Here is a 12,626-nt window from a genome sequence, read left to right as displayed (position 1 = left end):
CAATTTTGTTCAATTAAAAGCAAAAAATATCTTTTGGAGATTGGTTAAATAGAGACCAGATGTGTTTGGTTTTCGGCCAAAAATGCATTTTTGATAAACATTATTCAGCTCTCAGAGAGATCAGCTTTTGTGGTAGAAAAAGAAACAGATTTAAGCCCTATAATCTGTAACAAAGCTGTGACAACATATTTGTTACTAAATGTTTATGTTTTATATATTTAATTATGTTATTTTTTGAAGTTTCAGGTTTATGTATTATACAAGTAGACTTTCATCTCAGTATTTTTGTTGAAATATCTTAAGCTTTAGATTTTCCTATCCGTTCATAAGTATTGTACATACAATGAGCCTTTTATTGTTTTTGCAAAATATTTTCAAACGCTTTTCTCTTAGTTTTTGTTTTGTTTTGTTTTTTTTTTTTTGATAATTTTACAAACTCTCGTAGCTTGGATGTGAGCGCTGAGCCAAGTTGTTGTTTGAAGCATTATTCTTATTGGTATTTTCCTTTTGATATACTTTCCAGCTATGAAATATGTTTATAGACCTAGGCTAAACCCCTTTTTCCCCCCGATATATAGATAGACTAGACCCCACCCCTTTGGCTGCATTTTGTAAATGCTTATTGAGTAACTCAAAGGATTTATTGATTTCAAAGCCGAATTGCCAGATAGCTGCCGGTTCCCAGCGTAAACCAGCAGCTGAGCAGCAGCAGCAGCTCTCTGTGCGGTGGCATCAGTCCAGCTGGGGCGTGGTTGGGTGGAGGGTGGAATAACATCATCATTCTGGAGATTGTTGAAAGAGTTACTGGGCTAAAGGCACTTACCCACTGATGATGAATACTCATTCGGTGGTCGCTCCGTGTAGAACATGCTCTTGCCTATCGCCAGGGTGCCCTTGGAGCTGCCACCCAATGCGGATAGGCTATTGCCCGATGCACCGCCGGGCAGGGCTGAGGTCTGCATTGAGGTCGATGATGATGACGAGGCAGCCGAGGCACTGCCACCCGGCCCCGATGAGGAGGAGGCAGAGCCAGGATATAAATCGTTCTTCATGGCATATCCAACATCCGTTTGTAGGGATTTCGTTGTATCGTTGCGTGATGAGGGTACGATATTGTCTGTATATAATGAAGAGAATAATATACTACATATAGTACCAGTATCTTGCATTGCAGAGTGGGTCACTATTGTCGAATTGTACAAGTCTGCGTTTGCGGTCTCTTAAGCAAAACTTAACCCTAACCTGACATGGTTTTCAAGTTAAATTGCGTGGAAATCTTGGCTGCGATACAAAAAAAACTCGTAACACACACACACACACACACACACACACACACATGAGGCCACAAACAATGGTAATGGCATCCTTTGTTGTCCTGACTCTGGGATTAGGTTCCGTTGCATTGCCGCTCTCTCGCGCTTTACTCCGCTTCGCTCTGCCCTATGCTCAGCTCTCTGCCCGCCAGTCACTTTAAATAAAATATGTTTGGTCTTTTGCTCTGCCCCCGGCTATGACTACGGCTACGGCTACGGCTACGGCTTCGGATTCAGCATCCAGCTCTCGTTCCAGCTTCAGAGTTGAGCGTCTCTGCGGCAGTGTTTCAAATGTGTTTCCAACCTAATGCCCCCGAAAATCCTTTCGCCCGGCCCCTCCCCCAGGCATAATCCCCAGCATATTGCTTTGCCAGAGTTGAAGTCGGAGCTATGGACACACAGCAGCGACACGGACTCCGGCAAACGGCAGGATAGCAGACTTGAAAGTGTGTGTACTTTTCTGCTCGACTTGAATTTCAACAAGAGTGGGGACTGGGCCCCTTTCCCTTCCCCCAGCCGTCGCTGAAATAGTCAAAAGTGCTTTACTTTATCTCTTTTTGTGGGCGTGTCCCAGCACCAGCGCCAGTACCCAGCTCCTGCTTGTGGATCTGTCTGGCTTAGCTGCTACTTTCGCAGTTTTGTTTGTGGCTCGCCGTATCCTGTATCCTGTATCCTTCCCTTTACATTTCTGTCTCTGTCCGTGTCTGCTTGGCTGTGTGTGTGTGTGTGTGTGTGTGTGGATTGGTGTGACTTTCACGCTCAACGCTGAATGTGTTAAGCACAAATACGGAGCGTAGCACATTCCCCACATACACCTGCAGGTATCCCTCTGTTATCCCTGTACCCCATCTCGACAGATACTATACTTACTCTCCCTGGATTCGACTGTGGTGTGGGTCACCTGCTTGGATGGTGTGGATGGCAAAGGTATTTCTGCAAATGGAATTGAATAACATTGCATAATTAATAATTAGAGGCGTGCCTTTTTCTGACAAAAAAAGCGGCTGCAAAAGAAATGCTTATAGCAAATGGTTTTTCATTACAAGTTGAGGGACAAACATGTGTATGTGTGTGTGTCGGTGGTTGCTTGTGGCTGGCTTTTCTGTGTCAAGAGGCGCGGGAGAGGGGCTCTCTAGTGGTAAGGTCAACCACACTATGGCTTGGCTCGCTGAGAGGCTTAACTGAACTCGATGATGTTGGTACAAAGTTTGTATAAATGCCTAGCAAAGTGGTGAGGGTCAACATTTCCTGCATGTTGAGTATTAACTATAGCATACTTTTGCGGGATGGAAATAAAACTGAATGGGAATCAAGGTTTAAATGGGTTTTAAAGCAAGGAAATTCTTTTGAATGAATGAAGTTTGTTTTTTTTAATGAATGCAGTTTTAGTTAAAATAATATTTTGTCTTCCCCTGGGGAGGTTTTTATAGAGGGAAAACAACCTGAAGTACCAGTATGTGAAAAATGTGAAAAGTCACTCACATTTCGACATTAATATGTACAAAATTATTTGAAATAAATAAATATATTTATATTTATATTGAAATATAAATATATTTTAAACTAAATTCATATTTATTTAAAAGAGTTTTTTTTTCATTAGATTAAGTTATTAAAAACAATTTTTGAAATTATTCAATTAAATTAAATTTTTTTTTTTTTTTTGTCTGTATTCTCCACAAATTTAAGCTCTCGCATTTCCAACATTGCATTCGAAATAGCAAAACAAATTAAATAAAACTAAACATAAACACTGTTTGAAAGGGAAAATCCCATGATATAATAACGTCAAAGACTAAATTCAACTTTCGTCTGTCCCGATAGCCTTTTACCCCACATCTTTGCTACATTTGCAAGGCACAAACTTATAAATAGTAAAAACAGAGTAAGAAGTAGGAAAAAACACCCGAAAACATGAAACTGCATAAAAAAGTAAATATAGTATAAATGCAGCTATCCTTCGCCCACATGACGGCAGGCTCCTTGGGCGATACAAAGTCAAACAATTCCGAAATTCACCTTTATTTTCCGTTTACGTTTATGGTGAATGTGTCTCCGTGTTGTTGTGGGGCCATGTTACGGAGCAATAAGCTTTCTAGGGGCGGTCGGGCGAGGGAGTGACGATAGGTGCAGGGAAGGAAGGAAGAAGAAGTCAAGGACAGAGGGGCAGATAGGGCCAGACACCAGCCACCAGCCACCAGCCACCGCTCGTTTAGTTTAACGCTCCAGAGGGTAACATAGAGAGGGTGGACGGAAGATAGAGAGGCAGTGGGATATGTGGGATATATTCCGGGTCTATACGTAAAAGCTTTTGGCAAAATTGTGCCACAAAGGGCGCACGATATTGCATTGCCTCTGAGTGTGTGAGTGTTGTTGTTGCTCGTTCTCTCTCTAGATATCTCTACCTCTGCCATTGAGTGTATCTCTGTGTGTGTGTGTGTGTGTGTGGGTGGGTTTGTGTTTGCTGTAACTAGTGCACTTAAGCTACCAATACAGCTGCACTTACCGTAAACACGTATGGAGCCTTCCGTTTCCCCCAGTGAGTTCTTCGAGATGCATCGATAGTTGCCAAAGTCACCGTACTGCAGGTTCCTTATCGTCAGCTTCATGTGGGCACTGCAAAAAGGTCCAAAAAACACGAGAGTGTAACGGATACGTTAGCCATCAGGTTAGAAATGGGGGAGTGTACTCGTATCCCCCACAACATTTGACTTTTGCCAGCAGCACTTGTGTGTGCACCTGACCCCCACGAAGAGGCAAGTGCAAATGCCACGATAAATATTTAAACACACAATCTTAGATGTTTTATTTATGTCAGAGAGATACTGGTACTGCCACTATACTGTTTTTCACTTACCGATAAGAGTTCTCCGTATAGTCGGTTTTGTACTTTTTGCTGGGCAACACCATCACCGAATTGTATACCCAATATATGATGGCTCTGTTGGTGGCAAAACGTTTTCAACATTTTTGAAATTTCACTTTACACATGACAAAAACAGAAATGAAAAAACTAATCAAATTCTCAAATGAAAGTAAATATTTTAACAAAATCAAAAGAGAAATCGAACGAGCAAAACTCAATAGAGACGCAGACACACCAAACACACACACACACATATACACACACGAGCACACAACAAATTGCAATCAGGTGCAATGTAAAATCAAATGAAAGTGGAAGGAAAGGTAGAGATTTCATAGAGCGAAGATTTTAATACTCTAAAATACATTTTCATGAATTTTGTTGCAAAAATCGTAATAAAATTTGCGCAATTTCAATTGCGTAATTTTCAGTTAAATAATAATATAATGGTAAATAGTATTTTGATATTATTTGCCTAACATTTTATGGTACAATTAAGTCCATTGAAATTATAAACTTCCGCTCATAGAAATTCAGTTTCTGCTGCATATAAACATACCCCAAAATAGAGTATTCGAAAAGTAAAACACACCAAATAAACCTGGAAAATCCACAGAGACGAGGACGCAGTCACACATTTCTAAACTACACTTTACAGGGGTTTTCCCTGTACAGGAAAAATCTCAAAAATAAAGGGGGGAAAAAATAGTCAAAGAAAATCGAAATGCAAAAGTAATACGAAAAGAGAGAAAATAAACTCACTTGGGATGCGCCTCCGTGTGGCAATCGATGGTTACATCTGTGCCGGATGGAGCGCCAACAAGTTGATTCGGCACCCAAATCATAGGCGAGACTGCAGATACAGAAACGAAATAGAGATAAAGAGTTTGCGATTGGGAAAAAAGTGAGAGAAAAGTTTGATATGAAAAAGTTGTGGGTATATGTAAATGGCAGCTGGAAGGAGGAGATGATTGGGTGCGCCTGCCACAGGATACAGGTGTCGTTGCAAAGCACACGCATAAGCAGCAGCATTACGCCTGTTCAATGTTTGTCTGCATCGTTCTTTTTAGTCAGTTTTTCTCTCTGTCTGTCTGTCTGTCTGTCTGTCGGTCCATGTGTCTCCCAGCTTAAAATGAAAGTGCAATGACAAAGCTGAAAAACTGAGTTGAGAAAGAGGAAACGCAAGGTGGTTGGTTAGACACACACAGAGAGCAGCCTGCACAGTCGTACAAGTACAGCAATATACAATATGGCTAAGACAACACGTCAGCAGAATTGAGCAATGAGAGCCAGGGGGTGGCTCATGGTGCTACAAAAAAAAAATTAAGTTTTGCAGGAAGTACGTGCTGTGGACGGGTTTGTCACTGCAACATTTTGTATTGGATGGAAGACAGAGAGGCCGTTTCAACGCTGAAAAATGACATTTTTTCTTAGTTGGGGAATGCTCACTTTCTTTAAAGAATCTATAGATCTTGAGATACATGTTTAGTGTAGGTTTAATTAGGGATATTTAAGAGAATTTAAGAATTATTTTAGGGTGTATTTCTGATTGATTTTTACCTGCTTCAAAATGCACTTTCAAGGGTTTAAAATCTCAAAATATTCCTTAGGTTAAATCGGATTTGTTGCTTCTGCATTTTTCTCTATTTTCTTTCTAGGAAAGAACTTAAACAAATATTTCCACATTCATTTCGCCTCGCATCAAACCCATTTACCCCTGAACTCTGGATACCTTCTTTACCCCCATGCTCTCGTATTGTATCTCCATCAGTCTTCGTCTCCATATAGCATTCTCACTTAACACAGAAAATATACCTTTTTTTTTGCAACCACCATCAACCGCCAGAAGCAACCTCAACGAAACTATTCAGTAGGTTGCTCATTTTCAACAGTCAAAGACTCAAATTCCAGCAACTGAAACCGAACCCCAGAATTCCCATGCTGCTGCTGCTGCTGCTGCCGCACACCCCACTGAAAGTGTGCTGTGTGTTCGACCAAATTGAAAGAACCAAACGGGAATGTTGGAAATTTTAAACGCTGCTGACAATACGCCTACCTGCAATACGAGGACTGGCGATGCTTGAGACTCTCCGCTCCAACCGAAACGTGGGGGAGGACGGTGGCCACGCACAAAATCGTTCATAATAAAATAGAGAGAGGAAAAAAAGCACACTCACACAGAAAAACGCCGTGAAAGTCATACGTGCAATGCCGGCAAGTGACTTTATTGCAGGTACGTGACGTGAATTATTGTCAGTGCAGAGAACTGGAGGAGCAGAGCAGAGCAGAGCAGAAGGCGAGGCAGAGCACACCGGCTGAAACTCGTTAGGATTAACAAGCGTTTACTGGCGCACGGTGTGCAATGGCAACAGCAACGGCAGGAGGCAGTGGCAGGAGGCAGCAGCAGCGTAACTTTTACGCCCATCACAGTTCTGCCAGATATACACATACATAGCAGATATGTATATATGTATATATAGTGGATATAGGAGTTATATATCAGCTGCATTAGATGGCGGCAGCTTAGCTGCGTTTGTCACTCATTGCGCGGAGCAACGAGCGTGCAGTTAAATTGATGAGCACCAGGTACAACAGCAGACGATGCCCCTGGATGGATGATGGGATGTGGTGGCTCGGCTCCTGCTAGGATGGATGGGAATATCTCGAAGGATAGAATAGGCAGGGGCATTGAGGATGGATAGGGGGCTCAGTGCCACTGGCACTACCTGGTGCCCAGATGAATGGCCGCGTACGCTCCGGTAAGTGCGCGCGCGTGTTTCAACTAAACTGACAAAGGCAGCAAAACTGCGCACTAATATAATAGATGTACGACGTTGAAGGAGTACAGATAGTTTTTCGGGGTTGTGTGAGTGTCTGTTTGTCTATCTTCGAGTATAGATACTTACACTCCACATCCAGTATAATGCGCTTGGACACCGATGGCGGTACTCCATTTGTGGCAATGCAGAGATAGGCACCCATCTCATTGCGACTCACTTTGGTCAGAGGCAGGACATCGCCGTCATAGACGAGCACTAGAAAGCATCAAAAAATCGAATTAGTGAATAGAAAAATCAGAGATTTTTCATTGCAAATTGCATTCTACTAGTTAAAGGAATGAATTTCCAAACTCTAAACGTTCAAACCAAACCATGAACACGCCTCACTCTCCGATAAAAACCCACCTTTACCTTTTTTCTTCTTTTCGACGGCAATTTCCTCGCCATCCTCGCGACGCCAAATGATTTTGGGTGTTGGAAAACCATCGGCACGGCATGTCATGTTGATATTTTGATTCTCACGCACAGCCACCGATGACGGTGTGCTCTCAATGTCCAGAATGTTGGGTGGCACTGCAAAAGATGCGCAGGAAATGAGAACTGAAGTGGGTGTCTCGGGGGGTGCGCTACTTACCCACCACCTGTAGATAGCCCACTTGGCTTATCATGGGATTTGTGTTCACCTGACACATGTAGTAGCCGCGATCATCCTGATGCGCCTGATTCACGTGCAACAGCCACGTGTTGTCCGTGTAGGTGATGCTGTAGCGTGGTATTCGCGATATCACATGACGATGAATGGTCAAAATCATTTGCCTGTCGATGTGTATCCAAGCCACCTACACAACGAAACGATAAACATAATCGATTTTGGTCAATATTCGCCACACAGGCAGCTGGCTTCTTAGCGTGGGGAGCTGGCCGAAGCCGCTGTCATTATAAATGAACGTCATGTCGTGTGACGCAGGGATCCAGGGACCAGGGACCCAGGGTATAAAGCCAACTTGACAGCTGTTTCCGCATTTTTAATACACTTTTCTTTCAAGCATTTTTTCTTGGTCTTTCTCGGCACTTTCTTTGAGCTTTCTCACACACACACAAAAGATAGAGAAAGGGATTCCTCGTGCTGCAAGGATTTGTTCCCCAGCTGCAAACTTTTCAACTTGACTCTCTCTTTTTCGCTCTGTGCCTCTGGTCCAGCATCAGTGACAGGAGTGAGTTTCTCATTTCTCTGGCTTTCTTTTGCCCCTCGCATGTCCTGGCCAATGTTGACAAAAGTCCAATAAGAGCCAAGCAGCAGAAGGACCCTGGGTCCCATGGACAGTGTTTTATATGAAGTTGATATGGCGAGTAAATATTTGTGATTTGTTATGAACTCTCGCTGTGACTGTGCCAGCAGCAGCGGCAGCTGAGGGAGATAAATGATAAGTGATTTTCTAGTCATTTTCCTCTGAATTTGCTAGCTTCGATAGGCCAGCAGAGGGAATGGAATTGAATTCAAAGTCAACGCAATGCCTGAGATGTGTATGGATCACATGCCAATCTCACAAATGCTGCCTTGCGGCACACAGAAGTTGCAGTAAGACTTGCAACGAAAGTGAGTTTCTAATGAGAGTTTGGAAATGCAATCAAATATTGTTGTTAATTAACACCGAATCTCGCTGTAAGCTAACATTAAATCTTTCTGTAAATTGCCATTGAATCTGTTTGCAGTACATGTCTAAACTTCCATCAAATGTGTGTGTAAAATATCCATTGAATTTAATATAATATTTCCGAGCGAAAAACTGAAAACCCTGTCACGTCTGTCATCTCCAGTTGTCAATGGACATGGACTGCCTCACTGTGACTATCACTGTGTCTCACTCTGACATTCGACTTCACTTGGGTCTTTGTGCCATTTATGAAATTGATTTTCGACAGTGTCCATCGTTTTCTGAAGAACTTCCTCAACCGATGCTCGACCATGGCATTCATTTTACGCACGATTTATGGCATCGTTTTTTACTCACCTTGTAGCCACCCAAGTGCTCGACGACACAAGGCAGATTGGCATCACGGCCCACGGCCACGGTGACATTTGGTATCGGCTGTGCGAAGCGTGGCTCATCCATCATGACTGTGAATGAAGAGAACAGAACAGAAGCCACAGAGGGCGGTAAAGTATGTTAGTTAATGAGTGCAAGAGGGAGAAAGAGGAGAGCTCTGGCAAAAACATGATCCTAGTCTCAGGAAAATTACGCTTTTATTGGGCTAGAACGAAGCTTGGATGTGCTAAGAGATTGTTTTCAAAAGTTTGTGGATAAATATTATAATTAGAGAGATTTAGTTGGGCAGTAAATAAGATACACTTTTGGGGAACTCTGAAATCTTTAATCAGATTAAATCATACTCAATAGTGGCTCTAAAAATTATATTCGCCGCAACTCTACAGTTTATATGTACCCTAAAATCATTAATAATCCTCAAAGTTGTCCTAAATGAAGCAGTGTTTGCCCTTAGCGGTATTTTTCTAGACCATAACAAAGTCATTAAAGCCCAGCAGAGTGTGTGCAGGGTAATAAAAATAAAGAAGTGCAAATGTTGATGGAGCAGCAATAGCAGCTGTTGCCGGAAATCCCTGACCCACAGGCCAAATATAATCAACAGCAGGAGGGCAGCAGCTGCAGAAGGAGCCACCAGGAGTGGAGCAGAAAGAGCACCCGTGGCAACCGCAGCGTCATTATGAAATAATTAAACAAAGCAATTTTTTATCTGGCCAAAGAGCGGGGGCACTGGCACTGGCACTGGCAACGACAACGACTCTGGCAGCACGTAGCACGCCTGTTGAGGCGAGGCGTCCTTGGTGCGAATGTTGGTGGTGCTGCGCCGGTCCTGCCATCTGCCGCCTGCTGTTGAAATATGCAACTTTTGTTTCACTCTCACTCTCTCCCTCTCCCTCTCGCTCTCTCTTTTGCTTTTATTTGTTCTATGCATTCATTTCGTGTTCGTGATTCTGCCTTTGCCGCGGAAGTGGCGCACAAAAGCAAAAAACACGGTCTACCTCCTGGCTGCTGTTGCCTGTTATCTGCGTCATGCAGCCGTAGCACCGTTTGTACCCATGCAGCGGCAGCCGCCCCCCCTCTACTTGCATCCAGTAGGCACCAGCATTGCACCTGTCTCACGGTTAACGACTTTGGCCAGACCAAGAGAGAACAAGTCCCCGAGCCAGGCTAGGCCGGTAGGCCGTGTGTTTGCTGCGTTGCCATCGTTTTGAGGTCTCATTTTCTTAATTAAATTATGACCAGATCTGACATTTTTAACACTGGCAGACAACACGTGTGCGTTGTGCATGAATGAATATGCGAAGCATATTGAAATTTTCAGAGAGGAATTTATGACAGAAAAAATATAAGTAAATCTACATTGCATAAGATTTTTGTTCGGCAAATAAACGAATTGCTGGAGGATATTGAGCTGTTCTTAGAGTCAAAAATTACTCTTAGTTAAGGTATATTTTAGCTTTTCGAACACTAAAATTAGTATAAACTGAATATCCATTACGACTTACCGTGAGTCACCAGATTTGTCATGTAGATGACAAACAAAATCCTTCGATTTGTAAATCGACTGGGGAATATATTTAAGGCTATAAGCAGCAATTTAATTACTGTTAATATAAACATTTCGTCTGCTTTATTTTACTCGTTATTTTTTTGCTTCTTTTAGATTATTGTTTGACCGATGCAAAAGTATTGGTGGAATTTTGTTACACAATTTGTAGCTGGAATTTTTGGGTTAACATTTTCATTAAATGTTTTTTCGTTGCATTTTTTCGTTGCTTCCTCGCTTTTGCCGTTTGGTTTCTATTTGATTTTTATTTTATTTTGTTGCCGCTCTTTGGTTTCTGTGCATTTCCTTTTTGGTTTTAATACATTTATTTGATTTGCGTAATTTAATTTGCGCACACAAGTGAACTCGAACACACTCGCACACCCATACAAATACGAACACTTTGGCAATTCAAATTTCATTTAGCGTAAAGCTTTAAAAATCACTTAATTCACTTGACGCGCCGGATTGCTGTTGTTGTGTTGTTTTTCTGTTTTTGTTGTTTTTGCTGCAGACGAAACAATGAAATTGAATATAAAAATGCAGCCGACCCATGTGGGGTTGTAGGGCCACAGGGGAACGCCGATTCCAGGGATTATGGCATTTTATTATTATTATGGCACTCGGACTGGAATTTCGCGTTGCGTTTGTTGTTGTCAGGGGCTTTGCAATGTTGTCTGTTGACTACGACTTGCAACAACAGTAACAAGAAATGAAAGCTAGTTTTTTTGGGAGTGCGAAGCGTTAGATACCCTTGAAAATATATGATAAATAGAACTCCAAAATCCTCTTCCAGCTATGTTTTCCATGGAAATATAAATTTTACGTTCAAATCTACAATTGTAGAATTCATTTTCGACCCATAAACATATATTCAGTTATTGATTTCTTTGGCAAATACCCGTATAAATATTTCTTTGGTCCAAATACCACGAAACCAAGGGACTACATTCATGAATAAAAAAGCTCTGATTTTTATGTTTATTAATCTACTTTTTGCAATGAGAACCCCCTAAGTTTTCGGTATAGCATAGCAAACAACTACTAAATATCATCATACCCACTGAAAGACCACAAACAATGGGAGAACGCATTGCAGAAGTGCCTGGAGAGGAGCCTAAAGGGGTCCATGACTGGACATTTGGGTTCCTGTTGGCTGATTTTGTCTGGCTGTTTTCAGAGTGTTGGCTGGTTGTTGGTTGTTTTCAGTTCTCGGCTTGCCAAGTTCATTTGGCTGGTAGCTCCCTGCAACATTTATTATTAATAGCACTTTATTCCGGTCAGTTGTCGTCGTCTATATGTATTTATGGATATATGGACATTGCCACTGCCACTGCTCACACATATGAATGCGTTTCATTGACGTTACTATTTTATGGTCCCTGGAAATGCGTTGTAGTGGCTGCCAGCAGGATGGATTGGATGGCCGTTGGCCGCCAGTAAAGGGCTGTGTCATTGTAACTGTTACTATTATGGTTACTGTTACAGTTACCGTCACCGTGTGACCATAACTTTTATTATTACGGTTTTTACCGTCATACTGTATGGTATATGCCATCATTCCATTGCACTTTGGAATTTTGGATGCATTTTTATTTCGGCTTTATTTAATGTGAACCAAGAAAGACCCTCAGAAATCAGAGTGGAAGGGAATGGGAGAATGTGCTCATAGATCCATCCGTGTTTAAGCAAAGGAATTTTTCTTTGGAAATTTATTTTGAATTTTTCGATACTTGAAATGGTTTAATTCGAAAAAAATCTGCTGCCATTTATCTTTTTTCTTTATATTGCTAAACAATACAATTTCATTAGGGAGAACATCCTGAGATAGCCTTAGAAATTTTCTTAATTTTTTAAATTAGTATTTAACAATCACTAATATCTTGGTATCCATTTTTTTTTTTACAGATATCCAAAAATACGTTATCCAGAAGCTAATTTTTCTGTTGAAGTTACGCTGCACGTCAACATACAGGTACGTAAAACATTTTAAACAAATCTCTCGATCAAATACCTCTCAACATTCCACCGTATCTTTGTGTTTCAATCACTCTTTGGGCATGGGAAATTCGTCGA

General features: G+C 41.7%; 1 protein-coding gene across 2 annotated transcripts; it reads right to left on the bottom strand.

Annotated features, from left to right (window-relative positions):
• Positions 1–419: 419 nt before the first annotated feature.
• On the bottom strand, positions 420–10,682 carry LOC117579257 (lachesin). Of its 2 annotated transcripts, none has more exons than XM_034265044.1 (11): positions 10,510–10,682; positions 8,972–9,078; positions 7,594–7,798; positions 7,365–7,532; positions 7,086–7,214; positions 4,942–5,032; positions 4,171–4,254; positions 3,820–3,929; positions 2,184–2,246; positions 824–1,117; positions 420–741 (listed from the first exon to the last, which is right to left on the bottom strand). In XM_034265044.1, exons 1-11 carry the CDS (start codon positions 10,622–10,624, stop codon positions 650–652), a joined length of 1,458 nt encoding a protein of 485 aa, XP_034120935.1. In that variant the 5' UTR covers positions 10,625–10,682; the 3' UTR covers positions 420–649. The 2 variants fall into 2 exon arrangements, with proteins under 2 accessions (XP_034120935.1, XP_034120936.1); XM_034265045.1 differs by having other exon boundaries at positions 7,371–7,532.
• Positions 10,683–12,626: the final 1,944 nt, after the last annotated feature.

Source organism: Drosophila guanche, unplaced genomic scaffold, assembly GCF_900245975.1.
Source record: "Drosophila guanche unplaced genomic scaffold, DGUA_6, whole genome shotgun sequence".
NCBI classification, from domain to species: domain Eukaryota; kingdom Metazoa; phylum Arthropoda; class Insecta; order Diptera; family Drosophilidae; genus Drosophila; species Drosophila guanche.
Note: the sequence above shows the minus strand (reverse complement) of the source record. Positions and strands in the feature narration are given on the sequence as shown.